General features: G+C 39.2%; 1 protein-coding gene across 1 annotated transcript in view; it reads right to left on the reverse strand.

Moving 5' to 3' along the window:
- Positions 1–7,986, reverse strand: part of Ppt2 (palmitoyl-protein thioesterase 2) — a 66,579-nt gene extending 58,593 nt beyond the window's left edge. Inside the window, exon 1 of the mRNA XM_090389383.1 lies at positions 7,939–7,986. Within this exon, the coding sequence (XP_090245509.1) occupies positions 7,939–7,986 (48 nt within the window). The remainder of the gene's footprint in view (positions 1–7,938) is intronic.
- Positions 7,987–18,001: the final 10,015 nt, after the last annotated feature.

An 18,001-nucleotide genomic window follows, 5' to 3' on the forward strand; every position in this document is an offset into this window, starting at 1 on the left:
ATGGTGTACTGTCAATGATATATAGGAATTTTTCTAGCAGGGATAAGGAGGTGATTATTCCCTTGTATAAGGCAATGGTCAGGCCACACCTAGAGTACTGTATACAGTACTCTAGGTGTTTTGCAAATTACAGTGTCTGGAGGCCCCATTTCAAGAAGGATGTAGAGCTGCTGGAACGAGTACATTGAAGGGCAACAAGATTAGTGAATGGAACAAAGGGATGCTCTTACAAAGAAAGGCTTAAGTTTTTCAAATTACAGTGTCTGGAGACTAGGCACCAGCGAGGTGATCTGATAGAGGTGTATAAAGCCTTGAATGGTTTGAGCATGCTCAATGCTGATGGGATTCTTCCTCTTGCTCAGAATAATCACCTGAGAGGGCATAAATTCAAATTGAGGAAAGACAGATGTAGGACAGACATGCGGAAATTTGCCTTTAGCCAGCGGGTGGTTGGTTGGTGGAACAGACTTCCATCCCTTGTCGTGGAAGTTGATAGCCTAAATAAGTTTAAGGCTCAGCTGGACAGGTATTTCGAACAAACAGAGGGGTGAAGTGGAAGTGGTTTTTTTTTTTTTTTTGGCTGATGCTGCATAAGCTTGCTTTCTTGCATCAAATGCCTCTACTAATGCTAATACTAACTGGGACTGTAGTTGGCAATCAGGGGTGGAGGGAGTAGCCCTAAGTTATTCTAGGTTCTTCCCACACAACATACAAATTGGTTCATGAACAACACCATATACATACAGATATAAGCATATGCTTGAAAGCTACTAAAGTAATAATTTTTATATTTTTTATTAGTCTTTCTATTATGAAATGGTTTTAGTTAATTTCTGTGTGACGTGCTGTATGAAATTCAGAAAGACAAATATCCTTTCTGAAAATAAAGGTTAAAAACATGTTGTGGACATCTTTAAAAATGTAGGCTACATTGGGAAATATCAAAATTGCCATAGCCCCATAGTCACCATAAAAATATTGTGTGCTTAAAACTGTGCAACAATACTGGATGAGCTAATAAACACATCAATACTCATATAATATCTTAGTACTGCAATCCTCTCACCAATTCATCATCAGGTGTAGCACAAAGCATTAAATTGTTATATAGTGTACAAGGGCAAATCAAATAAAACTAATCCAAGAAAGCTATTATACAAAGGGTACTAGGAAAGTTTTGCAATACAGCTTTGTTTATTTAATTTTTTCAAAGTAATTTCCTCTACATTCAATACACCTCTCCATCCTCCGAAACCAATCTTTAAACCAGTTCTGCCAAGTTTCACTAGGGAGTAAAGCACACTCGTTGTCCCAAGCCCGTAGAAGGTCCTCATCACTGGAAAACCGCCTCCCTTTTAGCTTCATTTTCACATGCGGGAACAGTGCAAAGTCGCAGGGAGCAAGGTCTGGAACTGTAGGGAGGGTGCTCGAGAAGTTTCAGTCCTGTCGTGGTCAAATATTCGGTGCAGGCTTTGGCGCGGTGAGCTGGAGCAGATTCGTGATGGAGGTACCAGGTGTCCATTCTTGACTTTGGCCGCATGTTCTTCATAGATCCAATGACTTTAGGCAGGCACTGTTCAGTATACCACTTAGCTGTGACTGTCTTCTGCGTGTCCAAAATGACACGTTCCACAATTCCACTCGATTTGAAAAATACAGCTATCATTTTCTTCTTTACAGATCGGGATTTTCTGACAATTACGGGTGTGTCGTCATCATCAAAGACCCAAACTTTATTTTGAGCCTTGGTCGGCAGATCGTAATAGTACAGCCAAGTCTCGTCACCTGTCACGATGTTGTTCACATACCGAGATTGTCCCTTATCAAACTTTTTTAACATCTCCCGGCACCAAGTCACACATTGTGTCATCTGCTCTTCAGTCAGTTGATGCGGCGCCCAGAGAGAACAAAGTTTCTTCACGTGCAAATGATCTTGCAGAATCGATTGAATTGCTGGTGCATTTAGGCCCAAAGTATCCTCTATCTGTTGGTAGGTCACTCGCCTGTTTTCGTCAAGCATTTTCCTCACAGCAGTAACGTTTTCCTCCGTAACTGACGTTCGTGGCCTTCCCGGCCTCTCAGAATCCTCCAGAGTGAAATTTCCCCTTTGGAATTCTCTATACCACCTGAATATCGTTGTACGATGTGGACAATCATCATCTAGTGCAAGAGTCATTTCTTCTAAGCACTGGTCTATGGTTAAACCAAGCACGAAATTATACTGCAAAACTGTCCTTATCTCATTTCGTGACCACGATGCCATCGCAAGCACTTTACACTCTCACTACTAATGAATAACTGAGCCCATCGACTTGGCGCGGCGGCTACTATGCACGTATGAACATGTCTCAACATGCAGCAACAAGCAGCTTCCTGTGATTCATTGTTGCGTCATATTGCAAAACTTTCCTAGTACCCTTTGTATATGAACACTATTATATTTATTTAAAAATACTCTCAAGAAGGCATTAAAGCATTTATCTTATTGTAACACAAATCTATCCATGATCACTTACACATAATTACAAATCTTTCACCCCAACTAATCTTAATTTGAAAAAATTCTAAAGAAACACAATGCCCTTTAAAAAACAATTTTTTTTTTTTTTTCAAATTCTGATAATAAAATGACTTTACAGGTTTGTTTACATTCTGTAATGTTCCTGTAGACAAGACCCTTGAATTTGAATTTTTCAGAAATCTCATCCTTTCTACTTACAGTAGTGTGTAAACTATGTATATAAAGTGCTTAGCATCATAATACACAGCCATTTCTGAATAAACAGAAAATTTTTAAGGTGGCATCGTTTTAGGTTATATCTCATATTGTGAATGCCTTCACAACGAGTTGCCATGATATTGCACTACTTCGAATAAGTAACGCTTCACCTAAGGAGAAGACTAGTGTTACTTATTCTCAGATAGGTACCACCACCCAGACAGCACTGTTTCAGGGCTATTTGGCCCTTCGTCAGTGAGTGGGTAGGTACCCAAGTGATGCAATGATGGCAAAAACAGTTATGAAGTATAACTCCACAATATGAGAGATGCCTGATGGTGTATGATGTATTTAGACTAAGGCGCATTTAGGGCTAGAGCCTCAAGCTGCGAACAAATTTAGACTATGTATATAAAGTGCTTAGCATCATAATACACAGCCATTTCTGAATAAACAGAAAATTTTTAAGGTGGCATCGTTTTAGGTTATATCTCATATTGTGAATGCCTTCACAACGAGTTGCCATGATATTGCACTACTTCGAATAAGTAACGCTTCACCTAAGGAGAAGACTAGTGTTACTTATTCTCAGATAGGTACCACCACCCAGACAGCACTGTTTCAGGGCTATTTGGCCCTTCGTCAGTGAGTGGGTAGGTACCCAAGTGATGCAATGATGGCAAAAACAGTTATGAAGTATAACTCCACAATATGAGAGATGCCTGATGGTGTATGATGTATTTAGACTAAGGCGCATTTAGGGCTAGAGCCTCAAGCTGCGAACAAATTTAGACTATGTATATAAAGTGCTTAGCATCATAATACACAGCCATTTCTGAATAAACAGAAAATTTTTAAGGTGGCATCGTTTTAGGTTATATCTCATATTGTGAATGACTTCACAACGAGTTGCCATGATATTGCACTACTTCGAATAAGTAACGCTTCACCTAAGGAGAAGACTAGTGTTACTTATTCTCAGATAGGTACCACCACCCAGACAGCACTGTTTCAGGGCTATTTGGCCCTTCGAAGTAGTGCAATATCATGGCAACTCGTTGTGAAGGCATTCACAATATGAGATATAACCTAAAACGATGCCACCTTAAAAATTTTCTGTTTATTCAGAAATGGCTGTGTATTATGATGCTAAGCACTTTATATACATAGTCTAAATTTGTTCGCAGCTTGAGGCTCTAGCCCTAAATGCGCCTTAGTAGTGTGTAAATTAATGGAAACAAGCACTTGATGCAGAAAATTTTGGTTTTATGTGCTAAATGCTGTGGGAAGGAAATTATATTATCACTTCATAACAGATTATGTTATTTTAAACAGAGTAGCACAGTTTTAATTAATTTGCCATATAATTAGCTAATTTTAATAAAAGTTTTGCAGTGTATTTGCAGTGGGCTTGAAGTGTATTTGTGGTTCACTATTTTTTTATGTTTCAGTTATGGATATCACACCAAAGAAAAGATTTATATTCTTTTATGTAAACCCCTGGCTTGTAGCCATGAAGGGAGTTGTATTCAGCAATGCCTTTCTGTATATATAATAAAGAGTTCTTCTTCTTCTAAGAATAAAAATTGCAACATTATCTGATTACATACCAATAACTCAAAGAGAAATAGTAAAAACATGGAGTGAGTGTATGTGCTATAAATAAAATTCTACAATGCAAGAAAGAGACAGAGATGGTGTCTCCAAAGTGGAAAGGAACCTGTGGAAGAAAGCAAAAAAACCACAGCCAGAGATCTTTTGATTGACCAGGATATTCATGTGACATTAATCCCATAGAAAATCTGTGGGCAATCTGTAAACAAAAACTGAGAAAAATGGAGTACACGACAAAAGTTAAAATGATTCAATCCTTAATTCAAATTTGGTTTCATAATCCAGAAATGCCAAAAATTTGTCAAAACTAGTGGAATCTACATCAAATAGAGTGAAACAACTGATTTCAGCCAAAGGAGGCCATAATGCTTAGTAAGTTCCAGTTTTAAATTTTCTTATTCAAGAAATGCTTATATCCATAAATAAATGGCCTAATTCCATTAATTTGCACACTGTACAAACTCCTTTTAGCCAACAAACTTTTAGCCAAGTTTTGTAATCCTTCAGCTTTACTACTATACAGTTAATTGTGACATTCTTCTCTCTGTGTTTTTTTTTTTTTTTTAGAATTAGAAACCCAGACACTTGTGTGGTGTCTGGCAGATGCATTGTGAATGTCTATATTTTTGCTTACTATTCACATTTAGCCAGTGAAATCAAAGCTCTACAGCAAGATTAGACACCTGTCGCTGGGAATGGGAGCATCACCATCCCATTCCCATGTGGCATCAGCCATGTGGGAATGGGAGTTGCCTAGAAGAAATGTAGATGCTTTTGCTAACCTGGAATCTGTTAAACAGCAAACAGAAATTTAACATCTTGTAATTCATGGTATAACAAAATGAAAATAGAAAATACTGCATAGCCAGTTAGAGAATACTGCTGGGTAAAGATACATGGGAGGATTTTCACAAGCAATTATATTGATACACCAACCGTGTTGTATTAAAATAATAATTTACCTTTAATACTGCAAAATAAATGTACATAACATAGATATTTACAATTGAAACTATTTACAATAAAATATATAATACAAATAAAATAAATAAGATAAGAGCGATAAAAACATTATAAAACGTTAAAATATGTTAAAATACTTTAAAACACTTACAATACCGGATACTGAAGCTTTCAGAGGCATCCGCCTCCTTTCTCAACAGTACATTTTTAATTGCAACACATCCTTAAATAATAGGTTCACGGCTCATGTGGTTCCACAGGCGCATGTGGAACCACATGAGCTTCGGTATCCAGTATTTAAAGTATTTTAACATTTTATAATGTTTTTATCGCTCTTATCTTATTTATTTTATTTGTATTATATATTTTATTGTAAATAGTTTTAATTGTAAATATCTATGTTATGTACATTTATTTTGCAGTATTAAAGGTAAATTATTAATTTAATACAACACGGTTGGTGTATCAATATAATTGCTTGTGAATATGAATTCTCCCAACCTCATAAGCCTATTTGGGCATGGAAGGATTTGATTTCATTTACAAATTTCAAATAAAATAACAGAAAAAAAATCTTAAGAAATGGTGGAAGATTACTTAATTAGTGAAAAAAATAACAAAAAAAATGTATTTTTGCTTTTCCCAAAATTATATTTTTAAACTACTAAATAGAATATGTTGTGTACCCAATGGAGGAGTCTGAGAAGCAAACAAATGCCATACCTGTTTTTTTTTTTTTGTTTTTTTTTTTGGAGCCAGACAATAGATATAGCATTTGTATGTAAATGTGTAATCTTCAGTTTTAAAATTTCATACAAATACAGTTTAAAAAATATATAAACGCACTTTATAAAGACCAAACAAGAAATATTAAGAGCAGAAATGCATTAATCTAAAGTATTCCTTGAGCAGCATGGTGCATAGATAAACTGCATTGTTTTGAAGAAAAAAAAAAAAAAAACGCACTCAAAGCTAGGTTGCTATTAATTGCGTTTATTTCCAAATAGGAAATAAACATAATTATAACAAAATAGGTTTGAGTGCTTTAATATTTTCAAACAGAACTGTGTTAAGCTTCTTTTTTTTTCCCAATATATTTGGCATTAATAAATATTTATAAAAATATAAATTTTGCACAATATTTCACATTACAATATGAACAAAAATCCAGTAATCCCACAGTACAGTATCCCAAATTAAGAGAATGCTAAGTGGAACTGCTCCGACCTGCAACTGAACCTGTGATTGCTTTGGCCAGTTACTGTAACAAAAAACTGCTATTTGGAGCAGGCAAATCACCATGTGCCCCTCAACAGCAACCGTTGTAATGTTCAACATATAGACACACATGTGTATAGTGTATTTAGGCTCTAATGGCACCAGAGGTTCCCACATCTCCATGTTGCTTTCATTGTAGGTGTAACACAGTTCTCTGCAAAGGGCAGAGCTTTAAAGTGTGTGGGTTGGTTATGTGTAGTGTTATATTCTGTTGTTCATCTGGCCATTAAGCCATTGCCCACACTATGTCTGTGAAGGCAGACCAGGTACCCAGTACCTTTATTTTCCAACTATCATTTCTGGCAGGCCCTGCCACCTAGTTTCCTGAGATTTCAGTGAGTAGGACCTAAAAAAAAAAAGGGAAGGGACTCTAGAAGTAGGATTAGATGAGGTGATTAAAAACTATGTTAATTAAATTTTGAGTGTGGGGTACGATTACTAGGGGTTGGTTTGAATGCTAGTCATGAAAATTTGAAGAGAGAGCAGGGGAAGGGGGGGGAGACTGAAGGCTGAGGGGAAACAGACAAATATGGAAGTCAATAGAGAAGGTGACTTCAAGGAGTCAGTGGGGTAGGTCGTCTCCTCCCCCGGCAGGAAGGAGGGGTGGCGGGGAGGAGACGAAGGGACCATCATCTCCCCCCACTAGGGGGGAAATGGGAAGAAAGGACTATTTATATGTATGTGCGCATTGCCTTAAAATTACTGAGTACCTCCACGGGGGCCAAGTGTGGGCAACTTGGGCCTCAGCAAGGGTCCAGCAGCTAAATGGCCAGATGAACAACCGGTGCCAGGTTAAGGCACGGGCTAGCAGGGCCTTTGCTTGGGCCACCAAATTATACAAATCATGAAAAAATAATAATATATATCCTTAGTAATATATAAATATATATAAATATATATTACTAAGGGCACAAAAACACTTTGGTCCGCCACTGTGATATACACTTTTAAATCTCTGGCCTTCCTGGCGAACTGGTACACCTACAATGAGAGCAACGTTGATATGGGAGAAACCCTTGGTACCGTTTGACACTAAACACACTTTACCTTAAAATTATGGCAAAACTCTTAGGCCACAGGGTATCTCGGTTGCCATTCGGAAAGGCAGAGTAAACGACATGCCAGCTCCGAACAGCAGTTTTTTTTTTTTGTCACAGAGTTGGCACAGCAATCACAGGCTTGGTTACAAGGTCGGAGATGGCGTGCGTTAGACTGCTGGGATTTTGGGAATCCCAGCATTCTAACTATATGGTTACTCAGAATATTTCAATTACATTGTATTCATAATACATACGATTATGATAAACAACATATCACGGTGAGATGTTCTTTACCGTAATTTGAAATCGTTACTTTCATCTTACCTTTTGTATATATGATGATAAAAATTGCAAATTTCGAGCATCGCTCATTACACCGTGTATTAAAACAACTGGCTTATAAGATTTCAGTTCGACATTTTGAAGCCGTAAGGTAACACAAAACATAAGAATTAAGTTAACAGATGTCAGCTTGAATATCGACAACATTGCTTTTGTTTACATTTCTTGAAGAAACGTGATGTTGAAGAAAGATGTGACCGAGCGCAACGCCACCTTGAAACAGAAGTTAAAAGTTTGTTTTTGTTTTTTTTAAACAGTTTTGAAATTTGCATAATTGATCAATCGTCAATTATGCCTGTAGTTCATATACTGTACTGTACTTATTAGTTTAGTATCAGTAGTGGCAAAATGAGGCAAGAAAGCAATATCATAGAGCCCCATCAATTGAAAAATAAAAAAAATATCCACTTCATTTGCCTGACTAAGTGGATAATTTGTTAAATCTTTCTTTAAATTTATTCAAACTACCTATTTCTACAGACCCAAATGGAAATGTTTTCCAACGATCATTTCTAGCCAGATGCGTTGCACCTCGCGCTCACCTAGAGTCGAACTTCATCAAGAAACGACACACCTGTGGACAGCAGCAATAATATCAAAACTCGGAACATCCAGACATAAAAGAAAAGTTTGAGCCTGATTGCATAAATTCTACATGTGTATATGGGTAAATCGATTGAAAAATCCAGCGTACACATCGAATTCTGGACACATCACTGGAAGCGTCGATTCATTCAAATTCAAGGTGTAATACAGACTGTTCCCCCCCTCCTTTTTTTATAGATCAGTTGAGAGGAGAGATAGCAAGAAATAGGGTTTGAACATCATTTTCCTATCTCTTCTAACTGATTTGTTTGTTATCATTCAAAGGTAACAGAATGTGAAATTCCCCAACATTCTTCACAGTCAAACGTTTACGATCTACCGCATAAGTGGGGTATAAAATGCAGTATTCATTATCTAAGGAAAACATAAAACTCGCAACATACAAAATTAAAGTCAACAATGCATTGCGGAATCATTATAATCAAAAAGTATTCCATAATTTTGGTCTTTGTATTACAGCCTTCAATTAAAATTTATTATTTCCTTCTCTCACGGTTGGAAACACTGAGTTCGCTGATGGCGGGTTCGAACGTGAATCGCAACAGGGGTCCCGCATATAATCTATTATGAAGGAAGTTACGTTCCAGCACAACGTCTTGTTTCTCACAGATTGTATTGACTACTAACGTGTATTCATGTGACTAACGCGTCTTTGCAAAATTATGTATGTATATACGTTTTTACATTTATATGGGTTTGCACAATTGTGTTTATATACGTTTTTGTGCGTCAAATGTTCCCCGATTATGTTTTCCTGGTATAAAATGATTGTGCCATACCACATGATAGTTGATAAAGAACGCATCGCCTAGAAAGTTACTAATGTGTATTTTATTACAGGGTATGTCAAAATTATGTTAACACTTACACTGTGCTGCCACTTTATTAGGTACACCTACCTAGTAGCATGTTGAGCCTCCTTTAGCCTTCGAAACAGCCTGAATTCGTCTAGGCATGGATTGAACAAGATGCTGAAAACGTTGTGCAGGGATGGAGTATCATGCAGACATGAGTGTGCCACGCAGTTCCTTGAGATTCGACTGGGATGTAAACCCACAGCGAACAGCTCTTTCCAGCTCCTCCCAGAGATATTCCTTAGAATTGAAATCCGAGTAACTGAGAGGTCCACTGCAGCAAAGAAAAGTCATTGTCATGTTCCTGGAACCATTCCATAGTGATTCGGGCTTTGTGCACTGGCTCATTATCCTGCTGGAAGTAACCATCTGACTGAGGATAAATTGACAACATGAGCGGATGCACTTGGTCATCAACGAAGTTTAGGTACGATGCGGCATTCAGACGTTAATCTATGGGTATCAATGGACCAACGTGTGCCAAGAAAACATTCTCCACACCATAACACTGCCCCCACCACCTTGCACAGTAGTCGTCAGACATGACGGGTCCATGCATTCATGTTGTTTTCCCCAAATTCTGAGCCTTCCATCAACATAATGCACCAGGAACTTCGACTCGTCAGACCAAGCAACTGTTTTCCAATCCTGGATAGTCCAGTGCTGGTGTTGCTGTGCCCACAGGATGCGTGTTCTCTTGTTCTTCATTGATAACAAAGGTACGCGATGTGGCCGTCGGCAGTTGTAGCCCATTCGTGACAAACTGCTACTAGTGGTCCAGTGTGATATTTTGTTCTGCGCACCAAGGTTGTATTCTGACGTGATTTGCGACATTGTGGCTCGTCTGTTTGTTTTCACAAATCTAGCCATCCTCCTCTGACCTCTCTCATCAAGAAGCGATTTTCATCCACTGGAGTGCCGTTGAGAGGATGTTTTCCTGTTCGTTGCATCATTCTCGATACACCCTTGAAACTGTGGTGCGTGAAAAGTTCAGGAGAACTGCCGTTTCAGAGATGCTTTCTCCAGCACGTCTTGCACCTACTACCATGCCACGTTCGAAGTCCGTTAGATCACTCCTTTTCTCCATTCTTGCTACGGTTTGTGCGCATAACTGATACTAGAATGGTTGTTCTGCTGCATTTATATTCACAAATGTGGTTATGTGGTCACTGCAACGTTGTGGGACAAACCATTTGTGTGCACAGCAGGGGTGTACCTAATAAAGTGGCAGCACAGTGTATATGGAAAAACATTGTCAAAATTATGTTAACACTTATATGGAAAAAACATTTATCTACATTAATCAACATTTATTGTATTGTATATGTGGAATATTACGTATGTAAGGTCTCAACCTGTTGTCGATTGTTATCAACACACAATAGGAAATGATTGAAAGTAGTATTTAACGCCCTGACGCATAATTCTCTGGGAATAGATGTTACCACATTCGTAATTCTTTCTTTCAGTTCATTGGTATTCCAAACTTTCGTGCTGTACACTCCTCTTTCACCATACCCCACAACCAGAAGTCGCAGGGCTTCAGATCAGAGGAGTGGGGAGACCAACGCAAAGGCCCATATCTTCCTATCCATCTTCGTGGAAATGTGTTATCTAGGAAATCACGAACAATACGACCAAAATGCGCAGGTGACCCTCCTGTTGAAAATACCCCGCTGAGCGTATTATCAGTGAAAGTTCATCGATGACGTAGAATTGCAACATATGCAAGTAGGATTCTGAATTCACTGTTGGGGTATCAAAAAAGTAAGGTCCAATTACACTAGCAGCCGTAGCAGCACACCAGACATTCACCTTATTGGAGGCACGTTCGTGCTCACGAAGTACTCGTGGGTTTTCGGTACCCCAAAAGATTGTGTTTTATCGGTTCACATGACCGCTAATGTGAAAAGTGGCTTCATCACTGAACGTCATCTGTTACACAATGTTAACTTAGAAATGTTAACTTTGATCGTAAACTTAGAAATTAAACTTGATATTAAAGCCAAACTCTCCTTACTGGGCATTGCAGAGGACCCGACCTGTTCCTGTGGGAGGTTGGAGAGCTGGCAATACCTGATGTATGACTGTACATTATACGATGCATCTTCATTTCTAGGATAACATACCTACCAAGAAAACGAGAGAACCATCTGTTAGACTTCGAAGAGATTACAACGTCTTCACATGCGTCGCACAAGACGTCTTCACATGAAGAAACACCTAGCAATTGGCCAACAGAAGAAATAATATCAACGACAATCAATTGTGAAAAAAAAAGTACCTAAATTATACTCTTGTGTACATCTGATTGGACAAACAAGCCAACCCTGAACTTATACAGGATTTGTCCTACTTCTAAGAGGGCCTTGGCCTCATGGCAGCAAACTCGCTTCTCTGTTTTTTTTTTACCTCTTTTTTTTTTTTTTAACTTGGTCTCTGTCCAGGAAGCTTAGGTGACCCTGACAGCGACCAGCCAGAGAAGCAATCTATACTGTACTGCCTGGCTCACTTCCTAGCTGTGTGTACGGGTAACGTCTGGTCTCAACAGGGGCACCGCGTCCAAGAAGCCAGAAGAACAACAGAACCCGACATAAATCTACATAAACCCACACTCGACATATTTCTGGCATTTACAGAGTGCTGTTATTCTCAAAAGAGTACTAAAGGCGCAGTTGTGGGAAACCAACGGTGGCACCTTACCCCCAAATACTTTATCAATATCGGTAATAAATATCGAAAAAAAGAGGCCCAGCATTTGAGGTATTAGTCCAAGAAGAGTAGTGCCCATTTATAATCATTGCTTGTCTTCTGTCCCTCAACTATACCCTTATTCACAACAGTAATATCCCCCAAATGCCATACTGCTTCAATTTGTACAGCAGTCTCATGTGGAACAGTATCAAAATCTTTACCGAAATCTAAGTATGTAATGTCAATATTATTTTTTGTATCCAGTTCCGTTCCTTTGTTACTGCGTCAACTAATCAGATAGGTCAGAGAAGATTTCTGCCCTCGTGGGTAGCACAATCAGTATAATCACTGTCCTTCCTCAGACCAGGTGGAAAAGACCTGAGTTCGAATAGCCCTTTTGCACAACATGGCTAAATTGACGGTCTCAAACGAGGATGTCATGGTTTTTTCTCCCAGAAACTCGGGGTTTTCTTCCAGCAAACAGCAAATCGACCACAGAACACGTAAAATTTACAGATATAGTATATACGGTGCAATATGGCCTAAGTTGCTGATACTCCTGAAACTGTATAATAACAAAAAGATCTCCCGCTAACACGTCAGTGCTCTGATTGGGGTGTAAGTACATTCTTGTCAGGATGATCCTTTAGGATGATGCTTCTTTAACCATTGTCTCCATTATTTTACCGAAAACAGAAGTCAAACTTACAGATTTATGATTACCCACTTTGCCCATTGTGAATAGGAGAGACGTTTGCCAATCACCAATTTTTATGAACCCCCTCCACATAATGATTACTAAAGCTTTGCTCACCTCTTTTCCTGAGTACTGCATGCGGTCTGGTAGCCCCATTTTAGGAAGGATGTGGATCTGTTGGAACGGGTGCAGAGAAGAGAAAAGAGATTGGTAAGAGAAAGAAAAGGGTACCCTAAAAGGCTTGCTCTGCATATTGCAGATCTCCTGGCAGGTGTATAGACTAGACACCTGCGAGATCTGACTGAGGTGTTTAAGGCTTTGAAAGGATTGAGTAAGCTCAATGCGGATGGAATCCTCCCTCTTGCTCAGGGGCGGCTCGTTGGTAGGCACTGCGGAACTGCAACAACCGCAGCTTTTAAATCTAAATATACAATCAACGGAATTATATGAAATTTTGTGAAGACCAATGCAACGGAATGACTATTTTTATTAACAGGTCCTGCATATAGTATATTCATCCTCTATTTCCAATAATCATTTCAATAATAAACGAATAAAAACACGAAATCGTTTTCAGCTTTGAAGTTTAACCGTATGTGGAACTGTACACTACACAGTTCCACATTTTGGCCCCAGTGGTTGAGTTAATGCCTAGTTAGCAAGTTGCCAATACGCACTTTTTTTTTTGGAGGTGATAAAAAGAGTCAAAGGAACTGCCGAGCGAGCAGTGCCGATTTGAAAAGTGCACCAAATTTGAATGAAAAAGCTATTAATCTATTTTCAACAAATAAAAACCGAAGAATGGATTTTATTTTTTAAAAAAAATTTCTAGATTACCCAAGTCTGTTAATGGTTAAGTGTTCAGTCAATGTTTTGTAGTATTTTTGACTTGCTTATTATTATTATTATCAATGTCTACATGTCTTATAACCAAGGCAATTTAATGTAACTTGAAGAAGCGGCACCCCCGTACATCAGAGTCACGAGCCGCCACTGCTCTTGCTCAGAGTAAACACGAGGGAACATAGACTCAAATTGAGAAACGATGGTTGTATGATAGATGTATGGAAGTTTGCCTGCCAGCGGGTAGTTGATTGTTGGAATAAACTTCCACGTGTGTTTTGGAAATCGGTAGTTTTAATAAATTCAAGGAAGAACTAGACAATCTCTTAGAGGGGATGAACACGTGATGGGGGAAGTGTTTTCTCTTTTTTCTTTCTGCTGTTGTATAAGCTTGCTTTCTTGCATTGTCTTCCACCACCGATACTAATACTTTGAGTTTATTTTTAATATACTGCAATTGGATAGATTGCTTCAGCTGAGGTTCCACATTCACTTTTACCTCCAACAATTTCTCTTCGACTTTCCTCACAGCTACCACAAAATCATTTAACTCCCAGTTATAATTTGGTATACTTCTGGTATCCCTATTCTTAAAAACTTCTTCACTCGTGAATATGCAATATATTTATTCACTTCATCAGCCTAAACAGGATGATAAACAGTTATATTATTCATATCTAGAGGATCACTGTGGTTTATCCCTCTCTTTCTAGTGTTAACATAAACGAAGACTTCTTTTCGAAGAATATTTTTCTTTACACCCTTAGTGAAAGGTTCTCACTGTCTTTGGCTAATTTTCATTAGTAACTTGACTGCAGATTAGTTTGTGCTTACTATAGGTTTCTATGTCCCCTGATAATTTAAACCGTCTCATGCATTTTTCCTTCTGTTCTACTAGCTTTATCAATTCGTTTGACATCCATTTAAGTCTAAACTTTGAAAATAAGGAGACCAGATAAAAAATTAGTTACTTGTAGTATTTCTGACATATAACAGAGTGAATACATGTATTCTTCTCTGCATTGCGTACAGCACTGAAATCAAAGTATAAATTTACCCATTTTCTCTATTTACTGTTATATTATACCAGCTGTGAATAACGAAACGCCAAAGAAACTAAGGCTATGAGGCATTCAGTGTCCTCGCCGTAGTACAGTGGTTATAATCACTACCCTCCCCCACACATCGGAAGAAAAGGCCTGGGTTCGAATCCCACCAATGACGTGAAGAACTTTTAATTTTTTTTCACTTCGTGAGAGAGTTAGTTGGTCTCAGGAGCGTACAGCAAGGTTTTTCCTCCCGTAAATTCCGTCCAGAAAAACAGACAAGCCGACTAGCGAACACATGAAATTTATAGACATAATACACATGGGTTGATAAGGTTGTTCTCAGGAAACCCTAATATGAGATATTTTTCATGAGACATCGTATATTGTGTCTGTAAAACTGCGTGTATTCTATGGTTTGCCTGTTTCTATACAACCTTGAGCTTCTGGAGATAAAATTATACAACCTTCGCTTGAGACAATCCAGTTCAGAGGGCCTCTATTGTTTTAAACTAGCATGAGGAACACGATGGAACAGTGTTCCATCTACTAATAATAGTACATAGAATAATAGTTAATTGACCAGATTTAAATCCTATGGCGAACTGTGGTTATAACCATTGTGCTCCATACAAATATAATATACACTGAGTGATCACTGAATTATGACCACTCCTATGAAAACTGAATGCGACCCGTTGACCACGTTATGTATGAGAGTGCGGAGTTAGTCGACCTAAGTAGCATAGATAAAGTGTTGTTGTTGTTATTTGGTTTTTAGGAGCATTAGCAACTAAGGCCATATTGCTCCGGGAGATATGCGGTGGTCATTCCCTGACCTTTCCGCATCCTCTGTATTTGGTGGCTCACGGGCTCGAACCCCGGTCTAATCATGTGCTACGCACTGCTGCTCCTGCCCACCTGGCTACGGAGGCGCCAGATAAAGTGTCAGTGGTTCAGTAATAGGTAAAAATTCATTCTAGCGTAATGGGTAAAAGGAGGGATTTATCGAACTTTGATAAAGGACAGATTGTGGATGCTCGATCAGCTGGTGCCTTGATTTCCCAAACGGCTGAACTAGTGGGGTGTTCGAGAGCCGCCGTAGTTAAAGTGTACCAGGACTTGCGTCAAAATGATCAAACAATGACCCGACGGCAAAACTGCAAAGGTCAGCGAAAGGTTGTGTTAGAGGTGAACGCCAGGTTCGACGACTCGTACAGGCAAACAGGCGCAGAACTGTTGAAGAGTTGACTACCCAATAAAACATGGGTCAACCCGGAACAATATCTAGCATGACCATGCATCACACGCTCGCACGTATGGGCTACACCAGCAGAATACCCCTACAGCATCCTCTCCTAACCAAAGTTCATCGTCGTAGAAGACTCGCCTGGTGCAAAGAACATGCAAGTTGAACATTAGAAGACTGGAAGAAAATGTGCTGGTCGGATGAGTCACGTTATTTACTCCACACAGTGGATGGTCGTGTACGGATTTGGCGTAAACAACATGAGGCTCTTCATCCACCGTGCATGGTATCAAAAGTGCAGGCCGGTGGAGGCGGTTGTACAGTGTTGGGCATGTTTCGCTGGCAGGAACTCGGATCCCTAGCGCATGTGGAACAACGTATCAGTGGTCTCCGCTATCGTCAACTACTTACTGATTGTGTACACTCCGCTATGTTTCACGTTTTGCAAAATGGCGATGGTGTCTTCCAAGATGACAATGCGCCAAGCCATCGGGCACTCGTTGTGCAGGAATGGTTTGAGGAACACAGTTCTGACTTCCATCATATCGATTGCCCCCCCCCGAACTCCTCCGATATCAATCCCATAGAGCACTTGTGAGACAATATGGAAAAGCATAGTGTCTCACATTAGAAGTCATCTCACATTCAGGAGTCTGGATACACCAATCACCTCATATCTGCATTGCTGATCGCATTGCACACAGCTTAGTTGGCCATACCTCCCGAAAGCTTACATCTTGTTGAATCAATGCCACATCGGATAGCTGCTGTACTGAGGGCACAAGGAGGACCTACGAAGTGGCGCATTATAGCCTTAGTTGCTAATGCACCAATAAAATCCAACCAACCTATGAAGTATTAAGTAGGTGGTCATAATTCAGTGATCACTCAGTGTATGATATGCAGTTCATTGGGCTCTCTTGAACAAAGATTGAAAACACAACAGCAGCATCCCCAAAACCTGAATGAATTACTGGCTGAATTGTTTTTAGAATGGCCTAATTTTTATATAGTGTCCAATTGAATCATTACCAAGGAAAATTCATGAAGTGATTCTGGCTAAAGAAAGGTTTATACATAGGAATGTGCTGTCAATTAGTTAATAAGGAACTCGCAAGAGAAGAATTTCAGCTAAGGATTCTTTCTGGTTAAAAGAGACTTGGATCCCTGGTACACATTATTAATTAAAAAATTTACAAATGTGAACAGTTTTTTTGTTCGGTGATTAAATTTAAATTGGATGGGCGCAGAATAGATGTCTGAAAATTTGCATTTAGCCATAGCAACTGATCATTGGAACACACTTCTGGAGGCTGAGGGGAAAGTCTCCAGTACATTTTGTGTTATATTATACTGTCCTATTAGCATTAGTTGAGGCATATAAAAAAAAATAAAATGAAAAAAAAAACCCTTCCCATTTCACCCATCCGGTCACTTCAATGTTTATTCAGTTCAGCCTTAAATTTATTTTTTAAGCTTTCAACTTCCACAACAACAGGTGGAAGTCTGTTCTAGCAATCAACTACCCGCTGGCTAAAGGCAAACTTCCACACGTCTATTCTACAACCGTCTTTCCTCAATTTGAACCTGTACCCCATCAGGTTCTTAATCTGAGTAAGCGAAAGTATCCCATCAGCGTTGAGCCTGCTCATACCATTCAAGGCCTTATACATCTCAATCGGATCACCTCGCAGGCGCCTATTCTCCAGATGCTGCAACTTGTAGAATTTTAAGTCTCTCTTGGTAAGAGCACCCCTTTGTCCCTCTCACCAATTTTGTTGCCCTTCTCTGTACTCGTTCTAGCAACTCTACATCCTTCCTAAAATTAGGCCTCCAGACCTGTACGCAGTACTCAAGGCGTGGGCTGACCATTGCCTTATCCAAAGGGACAGTCGTGTAGCAAAATTCCTATATATCATTGACAAAACTCCATGACCTGCTGTGGCAGCCCGTCTGCACTGTCAGAGAACTTCATATCTGACTGCACAGTTACTCCCAGGTCTTTTTCATTCCCCACCTCCTTGAGTGTAGTACCACACAGTTGGTACGTTTCTCT

This window comes from Mastigoproctus giganteus, unplaced genomic scaffold (genome assembly GCF_048544385.1).
Source record: "Mastigoproctus giganteus isolate SK-2022 unplaced genomic scaffold, ASM4854438v1 scaffold_15, whole genome shotgun sequence".
NCBI classification, from domain to species: Eukaryota; Metazoa; Arthropoda; class Arachnida; order Uropygi; family Thelyphonidae; genus Mastigoproctus; species Mastigoproctus giganteus.